This window comes from Mytilus galloprovincialis, chromosome 9, assembly GCF_965363235.1.
Source record: "Mytilus galloprovincialis chromosome 9, xbMytGall1.hap1.1, whole genome shotgun sequence".
Taxonomy (NCBI): Eukaryota; Metazoa; Mollusca; class Bivalvia; order Mytilida; family Mytilidae; genus Mytilus; species Mytilus galloprovincialis.
Genome location: NC_134846.1, coordinates 9,791,602 through 9,818,070, shown reverse-complemented (window position 1 = coordinate 9,818,070; position 26,469 = coordinate 9,791,602). Strand labels below are relative to the sequence as shown.

Genomic DNA, 26,469 nt, shown 5'->3' with positions numbered 1-26,469 from the left:
CTAAGTTGCGTGTAGATAAAATTGTTATGGACACTCTAGAACCAAAATGCTCAAAACTTGGTATGGTGTTACTCGTTAAGAATATCTTCAGCGCTATTGACTTTAAAGTTCAAAGGTCAAGGTCACAGTGGCAGTTGTAATACAAGGCAATATCCCTTGTGGACACTCTAAAACCAATATGCTTCAAAAGATTTTAATCACATTTGGTATACTGTTCCTCCTTGTAATGATCTGACATTTTTTACGTTCAAGACCAAAGGTCAAGGTCATGCAGATGGACTTGTTTTTTCTCCTTGAAATAGCATAATACACAGGAAATTGGTTGCTCATTTTTTTACCTGCTGGTTCTGAAGACAATCTATTAAATATTAAAGGTATTTCCAGTTACTGAATGTTTTGGTTGATTTAAAAAAAATAGTTTATGTATCAAATATGCATATTCAATTTACCATTTTCTGCATGTGTCATATACAAATATAGTGTCCATATTTGTCCCCAATATGTTACATACGAGGGAATGCCACGCTCGGTATTGCCTTATTTGAACTGTAAAATGTGTGCACTAGTCTGAATAATCACCCATAAGTATGCCCATGTTTACTGATCTATCTTAAAGGTAGGGTAATGGGTTCGTTGATCCCTTTTATTCAAAAAGAGCTCTTTCCAGGAGAATAATTTTTTTATCATAATAATATAGACAAAAGGAAGGATGTGGGGAAAGCAACAAATGCGGCAAAATATGACATATAGAAAACAACATGGTTATGGAGTAAACATTCGTGTGACAACAACTCAGACGATACATAAAAAATCAGGATAATGAAGAAAAAGTTGGTTTCCCTATATACGTGTACCTGCAGTGTTGGTAAATCCTGAGCCTGTAATAGCTGCTCTTCTTGTTCCATTTGAATTAATAGAAACAACGCTGTTGCCTTTCTTGTTCTCATAGAATCATATGATATGAGCTCCATGTTTTATGAACGTATTTCTTAACTGTCGTATTAGACTGACCAGTGCATATCGCGCATGACACTTTAAATGTATAATGTATTTAAGCGAGAAAATTAACTTACATTTAGCTGGATTTATTGCCGTCGTAGTTCCATCTTGTCGCCTTCGTACTTTTATTCGACGGCATCACGACAGGATTACGAGGTCTTCACGAAGTCGTGTTGCCATCGTAAGACCTTCGGGTATCTTCGTGATTCATTCGTGTAGACATCTTAATGTCAAAACTGCCCGATGGAAACGATGGAAACACGAATGCAATACGATGTGCAAAGATGCATTCCCGGTGACATTACGATGGTGAGGATGGTGATACGAACTCAATACGAACCCTCAACATCGGACGCATCTTCGGGGATTTTTTAACATGTTAAAAAATTTAGAACTCTTCCCGAAGTTGTCCCCGAAGGCTAGAAAAAATGGCCGATGGTTCTACGATGGTTAAAGATGGCACTACGAATAGCCCGATCTGGATACGATCAGTCCCGATTTTGAAAATTTCCATTATCGTGTTGCTATCGGCGTAAAAATCGGGTCAGTGTGACGCGGGCATTAGGAATTTCGGTTCTCAATGCTCTTCAACTTCGTAATGTATTCGGCCTTTTTAACTTTGTTCAATTCGAGCGTCACTGATGTTTCTTTGGCAAACGAAACGCGCATTTAGCGTAAATACAAATTTTAATCCTGTTTTATGATGAGTTTATTCACTAAAGAGCACGACACTTAATAGATATCGATTGCGATGCTGTTTTCGTTGTTCATCAAGTTATAAATATCTTTTTGCGTAGAATTGTGAACTAGTGCAAAAAAGTGCATTGATATACATATGTTGCCTTCAAATATTCGTTGCTGATCCTTAGTTATGAATATATATTATGAAAAGCCTAATTTTCGGCCGCTTGATGAATTCGTTTTTATCATTTATCACACTGTTTTGAGATTGTCCCCACGTTGTATTAAAAACAGTTACTAATACAAATAAATCTTTGAATTAATACTTAACGTCTTCCGTTTTTCTTGCTTATACCTATAAAGCTAAACAACTATTCAAGAAATCCATGTCTAATAGTTTATACACGTGTAAGTTATGAAAGAAACACAGTAATGTTATATTCCCAGAGATATTCACGAATCCACCTTATAATAGAAAAAGTGTGCATGGCCAATGCACTGTTAAACGACATGAGTTTCCCTTTATACAATTTAGTGTTCATTGTCTAAGCGATTTACAGGAATATCTTATGTGTATGCATCCGCAACGGCGGAGAGGGTGTTGTTCGTCTGTCCGTCATTACGTCCGTCCGTTCATTCGTCTCAAAATTAGTTTACGTTCTCTTATTATTTTGTTTTGCCTCAATTTAAATGTAACCTCCGAAAACGATTAACTGGCCTACGAAAGCACAAATATAAGGTTCAGAGGTAGATCTATGCGGTTTAAGAGAATGATGTTTGGCATTCCCTTATTTAGGGAATGTATATTGAATTGTAATTATATGGCCTTGACTGATATTATGATCATTATTTCTAGAAATTTTGTATATGTGTTATTGAAACATTATTGATTATCCATGAACAAATGTTGATTACTTTGAAGACTTTCTCTTATTTCATACTTTGAATGAGAAAAGTTAAGTATTGTAATGTTCAAAATGGGATATAATAATTTACTTGAAGCTTTGAAATAGCTTTGTATGACTAAATATTTCTGATGCATTTAGTTGATATTTGAATAATAAATTGTAATTTGTCTAGTATCTCAGATCCGTTAAAATACACTTAAAAATAACAAAAAACCATTACCCTCCCTTTGCCAAAATACTCCTTATAGAAAAATGTCATTTGTAACACCCAGAAACAATAGAAATGTAGTGATCCTTAATATCTCCATCTGTTTTTTTCGTCTGTAAGCACGCTGCTGCAGCTTACGTTTTCTAATGCGTAATCGAGACATCTTTAGTATTTTCAAACTACTGCAAATCATCAAAATGGTTTTCATAAAGGACCAACCACGTAACTTCAAAAGGAGGTTATGCTTTTTTTTTTTTGTCAGATTTGTTTTTTCGCGAACGTTTATTCATTTTTTTACCGGTGCTATAAATTATTTTTTCTTCTTCAATATTTAACAATATAAGGCAGCAACCATTTGAATTTCTGGGGGGGGCTATGGTTTTTTTTGGAAAAAAAAGTTTGTTTCCAGGTTTTGGTGAAAAAAATAATTTGTTTTGGACCCTGAGTAAAAAAAATTGTTTGTTTCACCCTCAGCTGCCACTATATGTAATGCTAAAATTGAAAGAAAAAAATTGTCTTCGGTTTGTCGCTAAAAAAATAGATTGTTCTTCGCCGAAGGCGAAAAAAAAAGTTTGCACAGAAAAAAAAACCATAGCCCCCCCCAGAAAATCAAATGGTTGCTGCCTAATGTATGGGGAAACTCTGGATTCAGAATACAAATTGTTATCAACTGTATGACCAGATTTTTTTTATCAAATTGGTGATCAGAAATATCCACCCCTCCCCCTTTTTGGAGTCAGATGGTCGTTCCCTAACTGCTAGAAAAGTTGTCCGAAAACTTTGCACTCGGTTCGATGTAATGAACCTTTAAATGACATACAGTTTACAAGTTTGAACAAATCTTATGCACAGGTAATTAAACAATGTGTATTATAGACGTTAACAAATGTAATGTACGTAGAACCAGTGTACATTACATTACACTAAAAGTTTCTTTTTGGTATTTATCGGAAACGGCTGAACTCTTTAATAAGTTACCTTTGCTGTTTTGATATTTTTTTCACCTTGAACATTTCGGACTATACAGGACTACAGAAGGGATCACAGTGACCCCCCCCCCCTTTTTTTTAAACTTTGAATCAAAACCAAAAAGTATACAGATCTCTAGATGTGTGAAGTTTTAAGCAATTATCATAAATTGTTTTTGAGATACGGCGCGACATGTAAACAAATCCTTCCCCTTTTTTTACAATCCCCTTCCCTTTCATGAATGTGACCTACCGAATTAGACTATTTAACGGATTTGTAATCACATAAGCAAGACGACGGGTGCCACATGTGGAGCAGGATCTGCTTACCCTTCCGGAGCACCTGAGATCACCCCTAGTTTTTGGTGGGGTTCGTGTTGTTTATTCTTTAGTTTTCTATTTTGTGTCATGTGTACTATTGTTTTTCTGTTTGTCTTTTTCATTTTTAGCCATGGCGTTGTCAGTTTGTTTTAGATTTATGAGTTTGACTGTCCCTTTGGTATCTTTTGTCCCTCTTGTAGTAGCAATATGCCAACTTCACCTGCATATGGGATATATATTTCCCAACTTATTCGATATTCAAGAGCGTGCAGCTCCTACTCAGACTTTGTTAAACGTCATCGGTGTCTAAGTAAAAAGTAAAGGAACCAGGGGTATGTCAAAGAACGTCTCGTCCTTTTTCTAAAAAAGTTCATCGGAAGGTACCAAGACCTTGTTGATAAATATTCCATATCAACTTCACAAATAATACATGATGGTCTTGATGTATAGATTATGCGTACTGGTGTGGTTTATCATCTTAACAACGTGTTATATTGTTCTTTCATTTGACTTTGTTCTACTATTACTATTACTTTTACTGTTGGATTGTTTTATGTGATATCCATTTAACGTGGCTCGGTACTTAAACATCCCGTCAATGTGTTTGTATTATCTTTCATGTTTTGCAAGTGTGTGTTGTATATGCGACTTTTTGTGTTTCTTTGGTTCTTATAACTTGACTTGATCCCGTCAGTATGATATTTTTTCTGTTATATGTCATTTCTAATATGAAAAGATCCCGTCAGTATGATATTGTTCTATTATAATTATGTCATTTCTATTATGAATTAGAAAATAGGATAAACCACAAAGTCAAAATTATTCAATCCCGTACTGGAATGAATTATTTGTGGATTCTTATAACTTCTATATAACTTTGGACTATTTTAAATCTCGGTCTATATCTGAAATTAATTCTTACATACTTTTGATTTTTTAACCCTGTATGCTAGCATTGCCCATGTGAAAATTAAGGCGAATTTGTTACATCAAAACTGGTTTTAGTTTAAGGTTTTGGTTTAAAACTGGTTTTGATTGGTTTTGGTTTAGGTTTCAAAACTGGTTTTGGTTGAGATATTTCTCAACAAATGTAAAGTTTATCTAAAAAACATGACGTCAAAACTACTTGGGCATGTTCGTCTCTTCTGCACATCTCCAGAAATTATGTCTTTTGGTGAAGAATAAAAAAAAAAGTGAATTTGGACCTCTTCTAGAGATATTCTACAGAAGATCAATAAAATAAAAATTCATTTTTTAGGTTGTGAATTTGTTCGCTGACATGAAACTGAGACAATTACCGGGAACAAGTGCCTGTGAAAATGACTGATCAAAAAGGACATCTTAGTGTATACATTTTTTTTCATGGAACCGTAGTGGATTTTTTTTTATAAAGCAAAGATATCAGAAAGTTCTCAAAATTATTTTTCTCTGATGGTCCTAGAAGAAAATCTTCTAGTCCTAACTATTATTTCAAATGCAATATTTCGATGGTCAAAACCTTTGCACTACGACTTTTCAAAATCTTTTATTGTATATGAATGTATATGTACGGATACAACGTATAGCAGACGCTTCAGTCTGGGGGAACAATATTTATTTCAGTACCACTTGCAGCTAGCTTTGAACAAACTTCTAGTAATTGCAAATTCTTTTAGTTGGATGCTTTGAGTCTATTGTTTTAATGTTAGTTGGCCGGTTTCTTTTCTTTTTGTACTACTACACTACTGTTTCAGCTTTGGGGAGGATTGAGCGCTTTATACATGTTTAAACCCGCCACATTCTGTATGTATGTGCCTGTCCCAAGTCAGGAGCTTGTAAGTCAGTGGTTGTCGTTTGTTACTGTGTTCGGTCACTTTATTTTGTACATTAATTAGGCTTTTAGTTTACTCCTTTGAATGGTTTTACATTTGTGATTTCTGGTTCCTCTATAGCCGACTATGTGGTATGAGCTTTGCTTATTGTTGAGGGCTGTATGGTGACCTATGCTGTTATTTTTTGTGTCATTTGGTCTCTTTAAAGAGTTGCCTCATTAGCAATAATATCACATCTCTTGATTCTTACATTATATACCCGACTTTTAATCTTGTGTTTTCCTGAACATGCATGAAATATTTGTCACTGGGCGTTTAAAATTAGCATCAATTTAAACTTGTGTTAAATAAACATTGACGCTGCAGAGAGAAAGAGGTGTATTTTTTGCTTAGAATTTAGACATAGAAATAAAAAATCTCTTAATAATTAATGGTAAGATACTGACAGACACACCCAGTCAAATTATAACATTCAGTCTGTTAAAAAGAGATGTGCACACTGTATACCAATATCAATGAATTATCAATGGTGGTTCACCGTACCTAAACACAATTAAATTCAACATGGTACCTGTCAAATGTTTCAGTGTTCATACCAAAAGATATATACCAGAAATAACCGACCTAGAAATGACGACTTAATCACAAATTTTAGCAATTCTAACAATTTCATAAGCTCTTGTTCTCATAGGCTATTTCAATTTATTTCAGTTTTGAATTCTAGTAATGTTAACAATTTTTTTTTATCGGATTGTTATCTCATAAACATCAATCGTCATCTCAGTATTTTCCAATTTACAACAAAAACAATTTTACATTTTAAAACGTTTTTTAGTTGCCAATTTATACAAGAAGGTAACTGCCAGACTGAGAAAAATAGCAATAACAGCAACAAATAAATGACCAAACAAATACATGTAGTGTTCTTAGTTTTATATTTAATATATAAAACTATGTGAAGTTAAAAAAACACCAAACACAAAAAGGTAATGCTAGTACATTTGTATTGAAAATCCACTAAAAAGATCAATTTGACCATAGAATCTGCATAAATTTTTTCGCGACCACTTCACTGCATCAACATTGCCGCCATTGTAAACCCTAAACCGAAACCACAAACCACCCTAGGACATGGTTTGAATAGTTTCTTGAACCAGTTTGGGTTTGAAAATAACAAATGGCAAACCAGTTTAGGTTCGAAACTAGTTTCAAACTGGTTCTCATTAACAAATGGAAAGTTTATCAAACTAAAACTAGTTTTGCACTAACAAATTCGCCTTTAAAATTGTTTGTATATACATTGAACGACAAATGTATGTGACGTATAAAACAATTGACGTCAGACACGCGAATCAATGAATGTGTTTGTTGATTGATGTTTTTGTGTTCTGTTTAATTGTTCTTACACGATGATGACTGCTGTACCCATATTTTGACTATTTTATTTAATATGTAAATTGTCTGTTTAGTTCACGCATCATTGTAAATATAACGGAATTTGATGAGACTGTCATCAAAGTGAGAGGATTAGCGCAATCAAACTAGGTTTAATCCACCATTTTCTACATTTGAAAATACCTGTACCAAGTCAGGAATATGACAGTTCTTGTCCATTCGTTTTTGATGTGTTTTGTCATTTGATTTTGCCATGTGATTATGTACTTTCCGATTAGATTTTCTTCTGAGTTCAGTATTTTGTGTGAAAGTCGCATCAATTCCCATTATAGTGACAACGATGTGTGACCAACACAAGCACATATATAATACGTAAACATGTCATAAATAAGGTTTCATCAGTCAACATTGTGTTTTAATCTTTATCACTGTACAAACAATTAAACATATAACAAAGACACAAAATGACATATATTAAGCAAAAATAAGAGAAAATAATATACAAACTTAACAAAATACAATAACACAAAGATGGGATTTTTAAATAAAGAACCACGTCATATATGTATGAAAGAAACATAAAAAGGCGTACAGACTACAAAAATGTTTTACAATAGGACAATAGCGGAATGTATAAGTACAGAGCCACGTCATATCTATAAAATAAGCACCAAAAAGTAATATAGGCAAAGCGCATTTAATTTAGAAAAAATGAACGACAAGAATACGAGAACTATCATAGAACAACAACACAATGATGTGATGTACAAGGACCGAGCAACGTCAAATGGACTTCAATAGAAATAACTCTTCTCATATTAAAAACAAGAATCAGAACATCGTTTACTAGTAAAGTGTCCGTGTGAGCGCAAAAGTCTTCTAAGAACTTCCTCTGAGCTCCACATCCAACTTTGGTGTCCCAGTATTCACAAAGGAGTAGGTCCGGTAAGGACCGATTTTGGCCTCAAATTTCAGGTTCATTTGACGAAAGATTTTGACCACTTTTTAAACACTTAAGGATGTCTGCTTGTCATGTTTTGGAATTTTTGTCAGATTTTCGGAATCCTCTGGTTTTATTCATTTGAATGCCTTAAAAAAAATTCCCCATGGACCCCCATTTTTCTTTTTATAAATCTTTTACATGTATAATTATAAGTCATTTGTAAAAGTCTTATAAAATTGTATTTATTTTTTGATAGTATTTGAGAACTTTAACTGGTCAATGATGAAGCTATGAAAAATGAAGAGAGAACATTTTCCCGCCAAAATTCCAATGGCTTATATCTCGAAAACAAGCACATTGACCCCTATATTTTTTTTGCTTTTTAAATTCCCCAATTTATTCCCTATCAAAACATACTAGTTTTATGAAAAGTTATTTATTTTGAAACTGAGCAGCGAACATCCTTAAGTGTCTATTTTTTTGAATTAATTAGTTTATGTGAAAGATTTTAACAGATTAAGTCATTAAAAACAATCCGATTCAAGCTCAAATATGAAATATCTACCTAATATGCCGAAAAATGTCACTTTTCAGATGGTTTTTGGTAAAAATGAAAGTGGCCGTATCCGTGTTCATCCTCAATCTTTATATATGTTATGTATTATCATAAAATACAACTTACATTTCAATATTAAGGATGAACACGAATGCGGCCACTTTCGTTTTACACGAAAACCGTCTAAAATTTAACTAAAATGCTAGAATTAAGAGGATTTCAGTAATTTAGCATGACTTAATGATGCTAGTACCGGATATATGTGCATTGTATTGTCAAAAACAGCCCATATTTATGTAGCAGAAGCATTCTACTGTCCAATAAATAACTAAAGGTTTACATTTTAACAATTTTGTAAAACTGCTATATTTTGGGGCCAAAAAGGGGTCTTACTGAACCTACTCCTTTTGACGACTGTAAAACAGGTTTTCCTCTGACCTGGTTCCGTAAAGCATGCTTTACGAAAGGGCGAAATAGGCAGGAATTGAAATTGCGTTGTGAGGAGTCATTGAATTAAACAGGTTGAGACAACCTCTATTTTATTTGGAAAAACTATTCTAAAAGATGGATTCATTTTTTAATAATAAAAATGATATAAATCTGTGCTTGATGTGCCTTAAATCTAAAGGGATTCTCTACCATTTTTTAAATTCTTTTCTAACGTTTGGATGTTATTTAACAGTGAAAGAAGTTTCAATTCTCAATAACCTATTGTACTTACTATTCATTAGGAGAATGGTAAACACCCTCGTCGTTACTTTCAAACTGAGTCCACCTGAATGATATGGTTAAATAAACAGCTGCGCCATGAGCGCATGATACGCCCGACGTCTTGTGTGGAAGTTTTATGCTATAATCATCAATAGTTTCTGAGAAAGTTTTAAGCAATTACCATTTATTGCTTTTGAGACATGGCGGGACATGTGAACCCCCCCCCCCCCCCCCCCCAAACCCTGGGTTTTTTTTTTTTTTACAAATATCACTTAAATAAAATTTTGAATCAAACCAAAAAGTATACAGATTAATATAACAAAGAAGTGTGTACAGTTTCAAGCAATAATCATAAACTGTTTTTGTGATACGGCGCGACATGTAAAAAAAAACCTCCCCTTTTTTACAAAATACTCAATAACTCAAAAATAAAATTTTGAGTCATCACCAAAAAGTATACAGATCTTCAGATTAATATAACAAAGAAGTGTGTAAAGTTTAAAGCAATAATAATAAATCGCTTTTGAGATACGGCACGACATGTAAAAACCCCCTCCCTCTTTTTTTACAAAATACTCAATAACTCAAAAATGAAATTTTGAATCATCACCAAAAAGTATACAGATCTTTAGATTAATATAACAAAGAAGTGTGTAAAGTTTTAAGGAATAATCATAAATCGTTTATGAGATACGGCGCGACATGTAAAAAAACCCTCCCCCTTTTTTACGAAATACTCAATAACTCAAAAATGAAATTTTGAATCATCACCAAAAAGTATACAGATATTAAGATTAATATAACTTAGAAGTGTGTAAAGTTTTAAGCAATAATCAAGAATCGTTTTTGAGATACGGTGCGACATGTGAAAAAAAACACACCCCTGTTTTAGTTACAAAGTGCCGTAACTCAAAAAGTTTAAATCTTATTTTCACCAAAAAGTATACAGATCATTTGACCATCATAAAAACAACTATATTAAGTTTCATGAAATTTAGATCAGTCGTTCTCAAGTTACGGTGCGACAAGTTTACGCCGGACATACGGACGGACAGACAGACAGACAGACCGACAGACGGACACCGGACATTTGTATACCATAATACGTCCCGTCAAAATTTTATAAGAACAATTATCCTTAGTTTCCTTTTTAATGACTAACAAAGATATGTGCTTTTTTAATAATGACGTCATCAAGTAATACCTATAGCAAATTTCTGTTTTTGTTCTTTTCAGGTAATGAAAGATCTCATTTCAAAAGCCGAAATTCGATGTGCCGATCTGTCAAGAAAAGCTAACCTTCACCTAAATCATTCAGAAACAAAGAAGAAAATGTTCCAATGGACGAATAATGAGCTTTTGTTTGAGGATGAATACCCTCACAAACCGATAACATCAATTGGTAAAATGAAATTAAGGGCAGAACTTCTGATAGATCGCCGTATATGGAGAGAATTGTATTCGTTCTTGAATACAGAAGAAATAGAAACATTGCGTGTGGATTTCGATAACATGTTGTTGGCAGAACTACAGTTATTTGATGAGCAAAGCAAAGAAGTTAGAGCACTAATTCTTGATTACAAAATACCAGATGATCCATATGAACTTCTTAAAGGCATTGCTATTGGAACAGCAGTTATTATAGCACTCCCTGTGTGTCTTCCTTTAAGTGTGTTGAGTTTACTCACACTTCCATTTTTGTTAAACAGAGACAAGTTTATATCCCTCAAGGAGAAGCATACAATTGAGGACTTCAAATTAAGGCCTTTAGAATTTATGATAAAATGGTCCGATGAAATTCTACCGAGGTTCTCAGAAAAAAGAATTTATTCTTACCTTAGTTCTAATTATATTGAAGATTTTAGAGACAAGGTTCGAAATATTTGCGGAAAGATCATACCTCAACAGATTGACGCCGACACAATTTATATCAAGAACGTCACACAGGATATTCGATCTTACATAGACATCAGAACAATCTACCTTCCCTTTGGCGATAGGGCAAAATGTATAATGGGGAAGTTACTCATTACTTACATAGAATACTTTCCGCATTATTCAGATCCACCTGCAGAGTTGAGAAGTTGTGAACATGCCCAGACATTAGAAGGAAGATTTGCTCATGTACGTGAAATTGAAATGATGAGGGAACAAAACTGGGTCAAAGCTGTGGTCAAGTCAATGAAACAGCCCTTGCAAACTGATAGTTCTTTGATTCAGTTAACGGAGGTGAATTCTATAAGGTATGTTTAAAGTTATCATTTTCAAATTAAATATATAAAATGTTGATTTCTTAATTATAACCCGTCTTTTCACAGATACAGCTTTTTGTATAATAGAAATTTCAAAACAAATTCAAATTTTCTACGACAGTAGAAACGAACATCAGGGATGGACGCAACATTCTTAAGATGGTGTATAAATTTTAATAAAAGCATTGTGTTTGTTTGAAGTTGTATTAACATATTTCAAAAAAGTTTGTGCAATGTAGTATCAATAACAAGTCAAAATCAATGTAACAAAAGTAATACTTTTTCCCAAAAAAAGGTAAAAATTTTATTTTAAACAACTCTTATATTGATATACTTTACGGTCAGCAAGTGATTTTACTGGACTTCTTTGGGCTTTATTATTTTTGCTCTTTTTTTGTGCAGGCATTTTTTGTATTTTCGTTTTATATCAATATTTTTTGCTTGGGGGGGGGGACGTTAAAAATATTTAACATACATGACATGTAACAGATCATTGATGAACGATTATTATATTTGATCTCTCCGTGAACTAATGCATTCCTAAACATATATTCAAAAAAAAATTGAATTAAAACAAGGCGATCAAATCATTACACTAATGCTTTACATTCACCACACCAGTTGTATTCATAGTAACGGTACATCCGAATTATTATAAAATATTGAAAATAACACGTTTAACAATTTCTTCCGTCCGAAGCGCTTTTCTGGATTTACCTTCATCAGGAACGCTCAAAGCCAAACATTTGAAATCCGATAGATAAGTACTGAATAACGTTGAAGAGCTTTTTGTCAAAAATACCTAAAATAAATAGCCTCACTCATTCAAAGCCAACTTTGCCTGAGGGAGTTGAAATAAATAGCCAAATTCATCTAAAGCCAACTTTGGTTGAGGAATTTGAAACCTTAGTTTCATAATAATTTCAAAATTTATTAGTAAAGTTTGTAAAACATGTCGGTACCGAATAACTGACTACTGGTCTGAGACCACCATTGTCGTCCCTTGATTTTCGTTGTTCACAAATATAGTCCCTAGTGTTGACAGTGGGTTACTTGCCATTAATTTTTACACCCCTTCCAAATTTATTTCTCCATGTTTTATGCCTCAAATTGCAAGTAGGGGGTTGCAATTACACTGTAAAAAAGTTTGGGTCCAGAATTTTAAAGGAAAGTAGTGATTTTGGTTGAAAAATAGCTCTTCGGAAGCTATCAAAAGATTTCAAGACGCCCTAAACATAAAATTGTCCATATTTTGAGTTTGAGGCGATGAAGTTTTCTATAATTTTGATATAATTTGTCCCAAAAGTAGTACAACACACTGTAAAAGTTTCTTTGAGGAAGCCCAGGTGGGATTTTATTTGCATTTATGTTCTAAAAGAAATGCACTACGAAATAATTGTGGTCTCGAACCTACTGAGCTGATGATCCCTCGGGGACTGATAGTCCACCAGCAGAGGTATCGACCCAGTGATGTAAAACATTGAAAACAACACGTTTAATAATTGATTGCGTTCGAAGCGCTCTTCTGGATTAACTTTCATCAGGAACGCTCAAAACCAAACATTTGAAATCCGAAGATAAATAGGTACCGAAAATCGTTGAAGAGCTATATGTCAATAATACCTAAAATAAATAGCCAAATGCATCTAAAGCCAACTTTGTCTGAGTGAGTTGAAACCTTAGTTTCATAATAATTTCAAATTTTATTAGTAAAGTTTTTAAAACATGTACCGAAGCACTGACTACTGAGCTGATGATACCCTCGGGACTGATAGTCCACCAGCAGAGGTAGCGATCCAGTGATGTAAAATATTGAAAATAACATGTTTAATGATTTCTTGCGTCCGAAGCGCTTTTCTTAATTTACCTTCATCAGGAACGCTCAAAGCCAAACATTTGAAATCCGAAGATAGATAAGTACCGAAAATCGTTGAATAACATGTATAAAGAGCAATATACAAGTTTCTCTAATTCTTCGTCAATTTGCCCCTTTCTGCACCCATTGTATAAAAAAAAATTGATCAACGTGTGGATCGTTTGATTTCAGTTTTTCATTGGTTGAAATCCGATTATGACGTCGAATTTTTCTTGTTGTCCTCTCAATTTCCTATTGTGACGGCATGAAAAAGGCGTGCATGACTGATGATTTCACATAGAAAGAACACATCTTTTTGCAGATCACTTGCAAAGAAGGAATACGTTTGACTGCGTATTGTTTAAAAATCATAAGAGAAACAGATTCCACTACCAAATCTCGTGTAATACGATATTTATCTACTCTTGACAGTTAAATTTTAAATATTTAAAACGTTCGGCGACCCTCGCGTTTTAAATTTGATCTATTGGACAAATATCGTATCAACCTCGATATAATGGTAGAATCTATATATAGACAACTGGTTTCATGACAGCATAACGTAATTTTGTCTACTTATCTTTTTAATCCATGCATTCAAATTGTTGCAATAAATAAGAGAAAAAGATTATTTCAAAACCCTATATCTATGACAACTGGTTTTATTACAGCATATCATTATAACACTTATTTAGTGTTAAAACATGAACAATGGTATCATGTTTCGGTCGTTTCTTGACGAACTTATGATACCCTTTTCTCGTCAACTGGAAAACAGCATATATCATTTTGTAATTTATAGTAGAAATTTGGCTTAGAATTATTTTCATGTAATTGAGACTACTGTTTTAATTGTACTTTTTGTAATGTATTTATATGATGAGTTATACCCTTGCAAACTGTTATTAACCGTGTGTTATTATGTTTTGTTGATACCACACTAAATAAAGGTACGGCCAGGGCTATGATCGCACAATGATAAAATCTGATATTAGCATGCAACATGTACTTGTAACTAAGGGATAGTCGCTACGTACCATGGTATTTAAAATATGAATTTGGTCAGCATTTATATATTGTTTTATTAGAAGATACATACTCCTTCGTTGTTCTAATAAAGATGTCTCTAGCTCAATGTCTAGTACAAAAGCACAGTCAGGTAATAATATTTAACATAAGGATCATGCAAGAGAACGTTTGAAATTTAAGACCATATCTACAAAAAATACTAAAAAAAGAACAGATTGAAGTAATGGTACATTGTATGTCACATTAAATATGTCCTGACATCACAATTTTTGCAGAGGCGTATACCAGTGAAAACATTGGTATTTACAATTGATTAATCATGTTCTTTAATGACAGATTATTATTAGAAAAAAATAATGTTACATGTAGCATTGTTGTTTTATTTTAGAAATGTTAACCATCCAAACATAGTTCAAGTATATGGAATTTCTATCAGAATTGATTACCAAGGTTACAAATATTTGGAACTGCGCATGGAGCATTGCTCAGAAAGCCTAGAGAACTTAATTTTGAAAAATAAACACTTTGTACCATGTGGTAATCTAAAAGATTGGAACATCTACGAATCCGAGAAGTCAAAGGCGTTTTATATCAAAACAATGTCAGGAATTTCAACGGGAATTGCACACCTTCATGAGGCAGGATTTATACACAAGAATCTGAAAATGTCTAATGTGTTTGTAAGTTACAATGCTTAACGTTTTTGCAGTCAGTGTTGGAAATAAACTTTTTCGTCAAATCAGATCTGTTTTTAATAAAACTGTAGCTATTCAAGTACATGATTAAGACCTTTATGCACCAGACTATAGCTGTGGGAGAAAGGGGTCTTGTTACTTCGATATAATTGAAACATTGTCAATCGAGGAGAAGTGTAAGCAGTCATTTACAAAAATAAACTATTCGTCAGTGTGAAACAAATTAACGTTATGAGAAAACAGACATATGTCAGCAAGACGCTGACTTTAGAGACCAACACCCCATCTTCAAAAATGACTTCATGATAAAATTATTAGTACCATGTGTTGCACCAGATGAGCATAAAGTAACATCGGAGATCACACCAGTTATTGGCAGGGTTCATGTTGCTTAGTTTTAAGTTTTTCAATATTTGATTGTTTATACTGTTTTGTGTTTAAATGGTTTTTGTTTGTTTTACCATGGGATTGAAAAATTAGTGTATGCCGTTAACCCAAATAAGGCATTAGAGTTCTGTACAAGGGATATCTTTTTCGTAATTTAAGGATGTACAAGGGTGAAGTTTTGGAATTTGTGTCAGATGTTCGGAATCCTTGGTTTTTTTTTATCCTACGATACAAGGTAAAACTGTTTGCTAAAAAAAACATTTTATTTTTTCTATTATAATAATAGCTCGTAAAAAGTCATTTAACAACATTTAAGCAGATTTTATTCCTTTCCTTCGATTTGAAACCAAATTAATATCGATGCAAATATAAGGTAAAAGTCCGAAGCTATATAACCTTTATCAAAATTTTAAACTTATTTTGTTCCTTAACTTTCGACTTCGAAATTTCACTTAAGTATACCCTTAAAACGATTTCCACAATTTTCTTGCTGCAAATCTAAATTAAACAATATGCGAATGAAATGTCAGGACCAAAATATTCGCTAACATTTACGTTTATATTAATATTTTTTCTGCATCATGTATAAATCTTTTTATACTTTTTTTCCGTAGGCTAAATTGAACTTTTAATTGATAATTAAAGTTTTCACTATACAGTGAACCACATTGTCAAATTGTGTATCAAGAAATTTTTGATACCTATATAATATGGTTGAACATGAAATAACACCAACCTAAAAAATACCATCAAACGGAAAAGTATCCATAGTTAAATATTAGAAGTAACGTTATAATTTTCCATCTGTTTTAAACTAAAGTATGCATTTGTATGTCTTCCTAGTTTCATGCATTTGTGCAGGTTGTAGTGTACCATATCTGCTTGAAATGTATCATCACTGTAATGAAAGATTTCAATACAGTACTTATCCTACATTCTAACATCAAATGCCAACGTTGAAGACATAGTCAAATAAACAAAAACAAATCAATTGTAGACCCAACCCTGTCAATGTATCATGGCTATGAACGACACATTCCATTACATGAAATGGAACAAAAATATATAACTATATCTCTTGTCTTCATAGATCAAAGATAGAGTGGCGAAAATTGCAGATGCCGGACTCTTACAACCAACTGAGCACATATGCACAATTGGTGGCATATATTTACCGACAGCAGTTGCGCCGGAGATATTCACAGATAAATATTGCGAAAGAACAGAATCAGATATATACAGTATTGGAATTTTGATGTGGGAAGTTTACTACGGACGTCCTGCATTTAAGCGTAAGTAAAACTATATATTTGTATTATAGAAAGTACTTTTAACATTATAATGCACATTCTAAAATGTTTTCTGTGCAGTTCGCTATGTTTGGTATCAATACTACATAATTGAACTACTAAAACCTGCTTGGTAAACTATAGTTTGATAAGTTGTTTTAAGGTAGATGGGAGGAGTCTTTATCAAAATCCGTAGACGTTTTTGACCTTTTGCCAAAAGGTTAAGTTTATATCAAGGTTTTGTCAAATACTTAGTAAAAAGTGGGGGTCACCAGGCTTTTGTTTGGAGCTACAGATTGTGAACAGATAATTCATTAAAAACACAATTATGTATGAAAAAAGAAACCCATAGCATATAGTTTTAAGATAAATTGTAAAAAATAAAGCTCCTAATATTAAAGCTGTTCAAAATTTTAAAACATTAGGGTCGCGGGACTTGTTTCTGCTACAAAACAAAATAGGTAAATTCGTTAAATATTCCAGTATAATAGTTACCTTATATGTCAGTGTTGAAAAATTAAAGTCATAATAAAACTTCAAATTTAATAAATGATGCATATCATTTTTATAACTAAATGGCTAGTTTTTATTATAAAACTTATGTATAATTCTATAATTTTGTTTGCTTCCAGTAAACGATCGCCGATATTTTTTTCCATATGCAGTGAACTCAGCATGACCTTTTCTGTTAAAATCCGGTGATCACAATACGCATGGACCATCATTGGAATAAACTTTTATCTTATTGTACATGTCATACACGTGCCCAATATCCGTGCTACTTTGGTTCTTTCAACCTACGCCAACATTTTAAAATTTAGGTATAAAATTGTATAAAAAAATGTTGGCATAGGTTGAAAAATTTGTTAGAATTTAAATGTGTTATAAAACATCAATTGATTAGGGGCTAAACAATTTGCAATCAGTTTAAACTTAGCGTTAAAGTATACTCAATATACAATTTCTTTTACAGGAACTAGTGAAACTGTAGATTGTTATGTGCGTTTACATGTATATATAGCTATATATAGGATTTAGTATAAACTTAATATAATGTATTGAAATAATTGGGAAAAAAAACATTTTGTTATTTTATTAAGGGAACATCTGGTCATATTAAATACCTATCCGTGTCATTCTCATGAATATGATCAAAATATTTAAGTTTATATAAAAAAGGTTCCAAATACAATAACATACAACACTAATGAACCCCATGTATTTCATAAATAATAACTCATGTAAAATATCTATTTTAAATGTTCACTATCAATTCCAACATATACACCGTATAGTAGAGACAAATTTCATTAATATGACTGTCTCAAAAGTCATACTATAAGATATGATTCTGCATCTGCAATACCAACTGGTGTCATGTTGTTTTCCTTCAGTCTCTGGGCCCAGTTTCACAAAGCTGTCTCAGGAATAAGACATGTATTAGGATGGTTTAACGACATATGCTAGTACTTAGTGAGTTTCACAAAGAAAGGACTACACGAGAGGTTTCTTACGGTGGTCTTAGAATAGTCATATAAAGTTTGTTTATATAAATTACGCTCATTTTTATTATAATTTTGCAAATTGTCTTATTATTATCTAAATTAATTATAAATTCGGATGATGGAGTTTCAATTTAGAGACACAAAATGTAATAATAAATTTCACAACTCAATATAATGAATAAAAACAAACACATCTGCACTTTAATGTTCTTAAATTTAGTCTATTTTTTTTTATTATTATTTATCTAATATATATTTCAAAACAGTTGTGCTAATATCAAAGGTTCTATTTAACAAATTTTGCCTTTTTAGATATTTTTTTAATAATTCCATTTTTACTACAAGACAATTTTGCAAATACTTTATTTTTGTTTCTGAATTTTAAAAGGGTTACATTTGATTCTTAAATATACTGACTGTATTAACCTTCAATTTATTAACTAATAATTGTTATAGCAACACCTATTGCATCTTGTTTGTAGGCATAGGTTGAATATAGTTTTATCAAATGTTGGCATAATACTTAATTTGATTTGTTTCTTTGTTTGATTAGTTTAGTAACTCCAAATTGTTCAATCATCATATCTTGCTTTTAAAAAGTAGCCAAAGCGTTGTAAAAATTGATAAACTTTACGTAGTAAACCCATTTTCAAAGATTAACACATAACTTATGATATAAAGAAGATGTGGTATGATTGCCATTGAGACAACTCTCCACAAGGGATCAAAATGACACAGAAATTAACAACTGTAAGTCACCAAACCGCAAAGTCAGCTATAAAAGGTCCCGAAATGACAATGTATAACAATAAAAACGAGAAATCTAACGGCCTTATTTATGTACAAAAAAATAAACGAAAAACAAATATGTAACACATTAAACAAACAATACCACTGAATTACAGGCTCCTGACTTGGGACAGGCACATTCATACAGAATGTGGCGGGGTTAAACATGTTAGCGGGAAGCCAACCCTCACCTAACAGTACAATATATAAATATTGATGATATGGTGCGAGTCCACAATTGTCGTCACAAATATAGTCCCTAGTGTTGACAGTGGGTTACTTGCCATTAATTTTTATAACCCTTCCAAATTTATTTCTTCATGTTTAATGCCTCAAATTTCAAGTAGGGGGGTGAAATTACACTGTCAAAAAATTTGGGTCCAGAATTTTAAAGGAAAGAAGTGATTTGGTCCAGCTGAAAAAGGTTTAAAATTAGCACTTCGGAAGCTGTCAAAAGATTTCAAGACGCCCTAAACATAAAATTGTCCATATTTTAAGAGCAGAGCCGATGAAGTTTTCTATAATTTTGATATAATTTGTCCCAAAAGTAGTACAACACACTGTAAAAGTTTCTTTCAGAAAGCACAGGTGGGATTTATTTTTATTTTCATTTATGTTCTAAAAGAAATGCACTACGAAATAATTGTGGTCTCGGACCATATGATAATGCATTAGGAAAACAACTGATGTCGGCGATATTTTAAAGTCAGGCGCACAGACATAACAAGTGGCAAAAGCCATATTATTCATTCATTGGTCCTATCTACAGTGTCTCGAATGCTTTATATCACTACAGTTTGCCAATTGTATGGTCTACCGTTTCACAGTATTCCATTACAATTATTGAACTACCTGCATTTTACGTTTGAATCAGCAGGTTTTTGTGCGATGTTTGGCCGTGTATATGGATTGCGTTACTATACATTACCGATTTTGGATGAATTATGACTGTTATTTGGAAAAGCCAATTTCTGACCGTTTTGTCGTATTAGCATAACCTGTTGACCGTTGTCTTATGTACTCAAAACAGTTTTTTTTAAACGTATATCAACGAAAATGGTAAAAACAACGGGAGTGTTTACACAGTATTAACGACGATGACTTAAAAAATGTTGCTGTTGCTGCTTTATGGTATTACGATATATTTATGTACAAAAAATGTAGATGTCCCATCATTTTCGCCTACTCTGGTCGGTAATTACCATTATCCCCGAAAATACCTCCATTCATTTACTGTTTCCCATGTTATAAGAAATTAAATGTTGTCTACAAATCTTGACATGGATACATTAAACTCGTATTTAACGATTGCAAATATAAAAAGGTAAATGTGTTGATGAAGACAATAACAAACAAAAATAACCAAAAACTAATGAATTCATTAGGTGTTTCTTGCTCCAAATTCGAATAAAAAAGATATAAAATCATTTACAGAATTTATATGTTTACCTCATATCAAAGTATTATGATCTTATATGACTTGTGCGTTTTCAGCGGTGTATCACCTTCACTGACGATCCAACGCATTTATCACTTGTTTAAACGTACTTCAAGTATATTTTTTTTCTGTGACTGAATCTTTAAAAGATCCTTGATACAGATTATATATCAAATCTATCTTAATGTTTTATATTGTATGTACTGTGTTACAACTCTAGATTACACTGACGAGCTACACTTTCAAGAATTTTTGTAACGGATGGTATTTTAATTTATCATTTTCAAATGTTGTAGTCATCAACGAGCAAGATTCAGAATCAAAAAATGAGAAGAGTGAAGAATACACTATTGAAGTTAAAGATGCTCAACAGTTGATTGATTACGTGAAAACAGGTCAACGCCTTTCTTTTGAAAAGAATCAACCAGTTCCGGCTTTGATGAAGTTGATATCAAAATGTTGGAATAACGCTATGGATAAACGTCCTACTGCAAATACAGTTACTTCCAAACTACTAAACTTAATTTAAGATACAAACAAATGTCTATGTTTACAAGTACATCCTGTCTTTGATACAGATAACCTGTTTCAAAACATTATTCTCTCTGTCTATAAAAAATATGGAAAAAGAAGTTGCTTTACTACTTTAATTATGTGGCAAAATTGTCTTGTACTGATATATAAGTGTAAGTACAAAGTTGTTGAAAATCATAGGATTCTCGTACTCGCACTGCAATATTATTTTTTTAATTTAATGGATTGATATTTTTATAAATTTAAAAGTAGTAAATTATTATTTTTTTTTCCCTTTCATAGACATAGAAACAAATTGCTAGGGAAATGTTGATCATGATTTACTAATCCCTCCGATTTTGAGCACTCGTTATACATTTACATATCTAATTTATATGACTTAATTATAATATTGTAGAACTTTAATTAGTTTGTGACTGTATTCCTTTTCAGTTAATTTCAGATCTTGTGTATACATACTTTGGGGTGTATTTTTAGCTCACCTGGCCCAAAGGGCCAAGTGAGCTTTTCTCATCATTTTGCGTCCGTTGTCCGTCGTCGTCCGTCGTCCGGCGTCCGTCGTCCGTAAACTTTTACAAAAATCATCTCCTCTGAAACTACTGGGCCAAATTTAACCAAACTTGGCCACAATCATCATTGGGGTATCTAGTTTAAAAATTGTGTCCGGTGACCCGCCAAAATAATTAAGATGGCCGCCATGGTTAAAAATAGAACATAGGGGTAAAATGTATATTTTGGCTTATAACTCTGAAACCAAAGCATTTAGAGCAAATCTGACAGGGGTAAAATTGTTTATTAGGTCAAGATCTATCTGCCCTCAAATTTTCAGATGAATCAGACAATGGGTTGTTGGGTTGCTGCCCCTGAATTGGTAATTTAAAGGAAATTTTGTCCGTTTTCGGTTATTATCTAAAAAATTATTATAGAAAGAGATAAACTGTAAGCAGCAATTATGTTCAGCAAAGTAAGATCTACAAATAAGTCAACATGATCAAAATGGTCAGTTGATCCTTGAGGAGTTATTGCCCTTAACAGTAATTTTTTACCAATTTTTCATAAATTTTTGTTATCTTTTACAAAAATCTTCTCCTCTGAAACTACTAAGCCAAATTTAACCAAACTTGGCCACAATCATCATTGGGGTATCTAGTTTTAAAATTGTGTCCGGTGACCCGCCAAAATAATTAAGATGGCCGCCATGGTTAAAAATAGAACATAGGGGTAAAATATATATTTTGGCTTATAACTCTGAAACCAAAGCATTTAGAGCAAATCTGACAAGGGGTAAAATTGTTTATAAGGTCAAGATCTATCTGCCCTCAAATTTTCAGATGAATCAGACAATGGGTTGTTGGGTTGCTGCCCCTGAATTGGTAATTTTAAGAAAATTTCGTCCGTTTTCGGTTATCTTGAAAATTATTATAGATAGAGATAAACTTCAAACAGCAATTATGTTCATCAAAGTAAGATCTACAAATAAGTCGATGTGATAAAAATGATCAGTTGACCCCTTAAGGAGTTATTGCCCTTAATAGTCATTTTTTACCAATTTTTCATAAATTTTTGTTATTATTCGTCCGTCGTTAACTTTTACAAAAATCTTCTCCTCTGAAACTACTGGACCAAATTTAACGAAACTTAGCCAAAATCATAATTAGGGTATCTAGTTTAAAAACTGTGTGCGGTGACACAGCCAACCAACAAAGATGGCCGCCATGGCTAAAAATAGAATGTAGGGGTAAAATGTAGATTTTGGCTTATAACTCTGAAACCAAAGCATTTAAAGCAAATTTAACAAGGGGTTTACTTGTTTATCTAGTAAATATCTATCTGCCCATAAATTTTCAGATGAATTGGACAACTGGTTGTTGGGTTGCTGCCCCCCAATGGGTAATTTTTAAAGAAATTTGAATGTTTTTGGTTATTATCTTTAGTACTATTATAGATAGAGATAAATTGTAAATAGCAATAATGTTCAGCAAATAAGTCAACATTAACAAAATGGTCAGTTGACCCCTTAAGGAGTTATTGCCCTTTATAGTCATTTTTTAACATTTTTCATTAATTTGGGAAATTTTGGTAAGTTTTTACAAAGTTTTTTCCTCTGTAACTAAAAGGCCAAGTTCATTACAGATAGAGAAAATTGTAAGTAACAAAAATGATCAGTAAAGTATGATCTACAAACACATCACCATCACCAAAACATAATTTTGTGATGAATCCATCTGTTTCCTTTGTTTAATATGCACATAAACCAAGGTGAGCGAAACAGGCTCTTAAGAGCCTCTTATTTTTGCTTGGTATTGCTGGGTATTGCTTGGTATTGTAGTTGTCTCGTAATACAATTTACGAATTAACAATTTAGAAGTTACACAGTTACAAGCTAAGTTACGTATTGACAAATAACGAATTAAGAAATTTGATCCTGTTGGCTTTCCATATAAATTGACCTTTCAAATCGGTCTTTACACTGTGGATACGATATATAGAGAATAATAAAATAGATATAGGAAGATGTGGTGTGAGTGCCAATGAGACAACTCTCCATACAAATAACAATTTAAAAAGTAAACCATGATTATAGGTTAAAGTACGGCCTTCAACACGGAGCTTTGGCTCACATCGAACAACAAGCTATAAAGGGCCCCAAAATTACTAGTGTAAAACCATTCAAACGGTCTAATACATGGCAAAATCCGTATCATATGTCGTATCATCCCGAGACATCAATATCAGCCTAAGTGCCTTTAAGCCCGAGGGATGATATTGGTCGAGGGTGATACGGCATGTGATACGGATTTTGCCATGTATTATACACTTTATCATATATTTCAACAGAAGAGTATTATATTATATGAACTGTTTTCTGATCCATAGCACTGGGTTACCTTCAGTTCTACTTTTGTCTTGTTTCAAAGGCCTTAAAAGAACTGCTCAATTACTTAATTATCCGAAGCACCTGGGTTACCTTACAATTTGCGTGCTGTTGTTTTAAAAATATTTTGTTTATTATTGTATTAATTTGTGTGTCATTCAAAAAATTTACCTATTTTGAGGAAAATTTTTCTTAAGCAAACAAAAATCCAAAACTGACTTTAAAAAAAAAAAAATAGGGGTGTGATAAAGGGTATGCGATAAAGGGTGCGCATCAAAGTTGCGCGATATGGATTAAACAGCACATATGCAAAACTACTGTATTTACTACTAAACATATGATAAAAACATATATATAAAACTAACATAAAGAATACCGGAACCCTAATGATACAAAAAAAAACAGTTGCATCACATAATACAACGCCGATGACATTTAACACTTCGACATTTCATACATCGACAATTCACGAATCGACAAGTCACATGTTACAAGTTACTAAACATCAATATACAAAAAGACAATTTACCAATAAAGAATTTTGAAATCTACAAGTTACAAATTGACAATTAACAAATGAAGAATATTGAATTTTAATACAAAGATACAAGTTACAAATCGACAATTTACGAATGAAGCATATGAAATTGCACAGTTACATGTATTAAACAAACTGACAATTTACCGATTAAAAATGTTGAAACTACAAAGGTGCAAGTTACAAATTGACAATTTACGAATTAAGCATTATGAATTTCACACTAACAAGTTGCAAATTAACAATTTACGAATTAACAATTTAGAAATTACACAGTTACAAGTAACGAATTGACAAGTTACGAATTAAGAATTTTGACCCCGTTGGCTTTCCATAAATTTATAGGTTTATTCATTTCATTCGCCCTGAATTAAGTTTTGAAGTAGCATGCAAGTATAATAATTGATATTCAAATCTGAGTCAACACGTTTTCTTTTTTTGAAAAGAAAAGAAAAATGCAACTGATAAGACGAAATGCCTATTATTTGTTTGTAAACCTTTTAGATTTAATCAAATAAAACTCTGTACCATGAGAAATAAACTACTGTTTTCTTATTTGAGCCATGTCGTAGTAATTCGGTGTCCATTGGTACCGTTAATTTTAGGCTTCCAAATGTCCGAATATAATGGGCAAAATAATAAAAAAATGTTAACTAGTTTCTAAGTCACCACAGTGACATTTAGCAGAACAAACTAAGTTTCTTGGAAACAAGTGACAGTTTAAAGAACTACTATTCTTTGTTAGTCGCTCGTGAAGAATTTGGCCTTTTCGACATCCAGCATAAAAGTATAAAGGGACTCGATCATTCTGATTACATTTTTTTTCTTAAATAAATAGAGAAGTTTGACCTCTAAGGCAGCAACCATTTGATTTTCTGGGGGGGGCTATGGTTTTTTTTCTGGACAAATTTTTTTTTTCGCCTGCGGCGAAAAACAATCTATTTTTTTCGCGACAAGACGAAAACAATTTTTTTCTTTCAATTTTAGCATTACATATAGTGGCAGCTGAGGGTGAAACAAACAAATTTTTTTTCTCAGAATCAAAAACAAATTATTTTTTTCTCCAAAAACTGGAAACAAACTTTTTTTCCAAAAAAAACCATAGCCCCCCCCCCCCCCCCCCCCCCCAGAAAATAAAAATTAATGGTTGCTGCCTAATAGAGTATGACGTCTATATCTTGTACTCTGGTCGTGTCAACCACTGACATAGCCAGGCAATAGTTCATGCAAATAATTCGGGGTTTCATTATTTACAATTTTATGAAGCAGTATTAATTTGTGGTTACTTCTTCGATCTGAAAGTTTCTCCCATTGAATTTCTTTTATATAACCTCGAGATTTGTCCCCCCTATAACTGTACGAGCGGCGTCCAACTTGATGTTTTCGATTTATTCATTAAAGATTGATTGCCTGAATCCCAAATTTCAATAATAGGCCTTATAAACGATACATGTATATATATATATTTTCCAGGGTCATTTTATCTAGAGTGTGTTTTACTTTCCTTAATATATCAGAGGCGGATTGGGGGGGGGGGGCAATGCCCCCCCCCCTTTATGGGAAACAAATTGATTACTTATATAGGGAATCACCGAAGCGCGACTGGAGCGGCTCCCTCTTAGGCAGTCAGTGGGCCCCAATTTATGAAAAATTCTAGATCCGCCAGTGTATATTAAGTCCTGGTCACAATGAACCCACGACACATCTATGCAGCGCCACGACATGAAATTTTGTCAAATCGTGGGTCAATTGTGATCGTCGTACGACAGGCGCACGATATTT

General features: G+C 32.8%; 1 protein-coding gene across 1 annotated transcript in view; it reads left to right on the top strand.

The window, feature by feature from the left end:
* LOC143046620 (uncharacterized) overlaps window positions 1-22,838 on the top strand; it is a 38,692-nt gene extending 15,854 nt beyond the window's left edge. The window contains exons 3-6 of the mRNA XM_076219757.1: window positions 10,738-11,744; window positions 15,026-15,317; window positions 16,810-17,011; window positions 21,037-22,838. Coding sequence (XP_076075872.1) covers window positions 10,738-11,744; window positions 15,026-15,317; window positions 16,810-17,011; window positions 21,037-21,269 — 1,734 coding nt within the window. The 3' untranslated portion in view covers window positions 21,270-22,838. The remainder of the gene's footprint in view (window positions 1-10,737; window positions 11,745-15,025; window positions 15,318-16,809; window positions 17,012-21,036) is intronic.
* The last annotated feature ends 3,631 nt before the right edge of the window (window positions 22,839-26,469 follow it).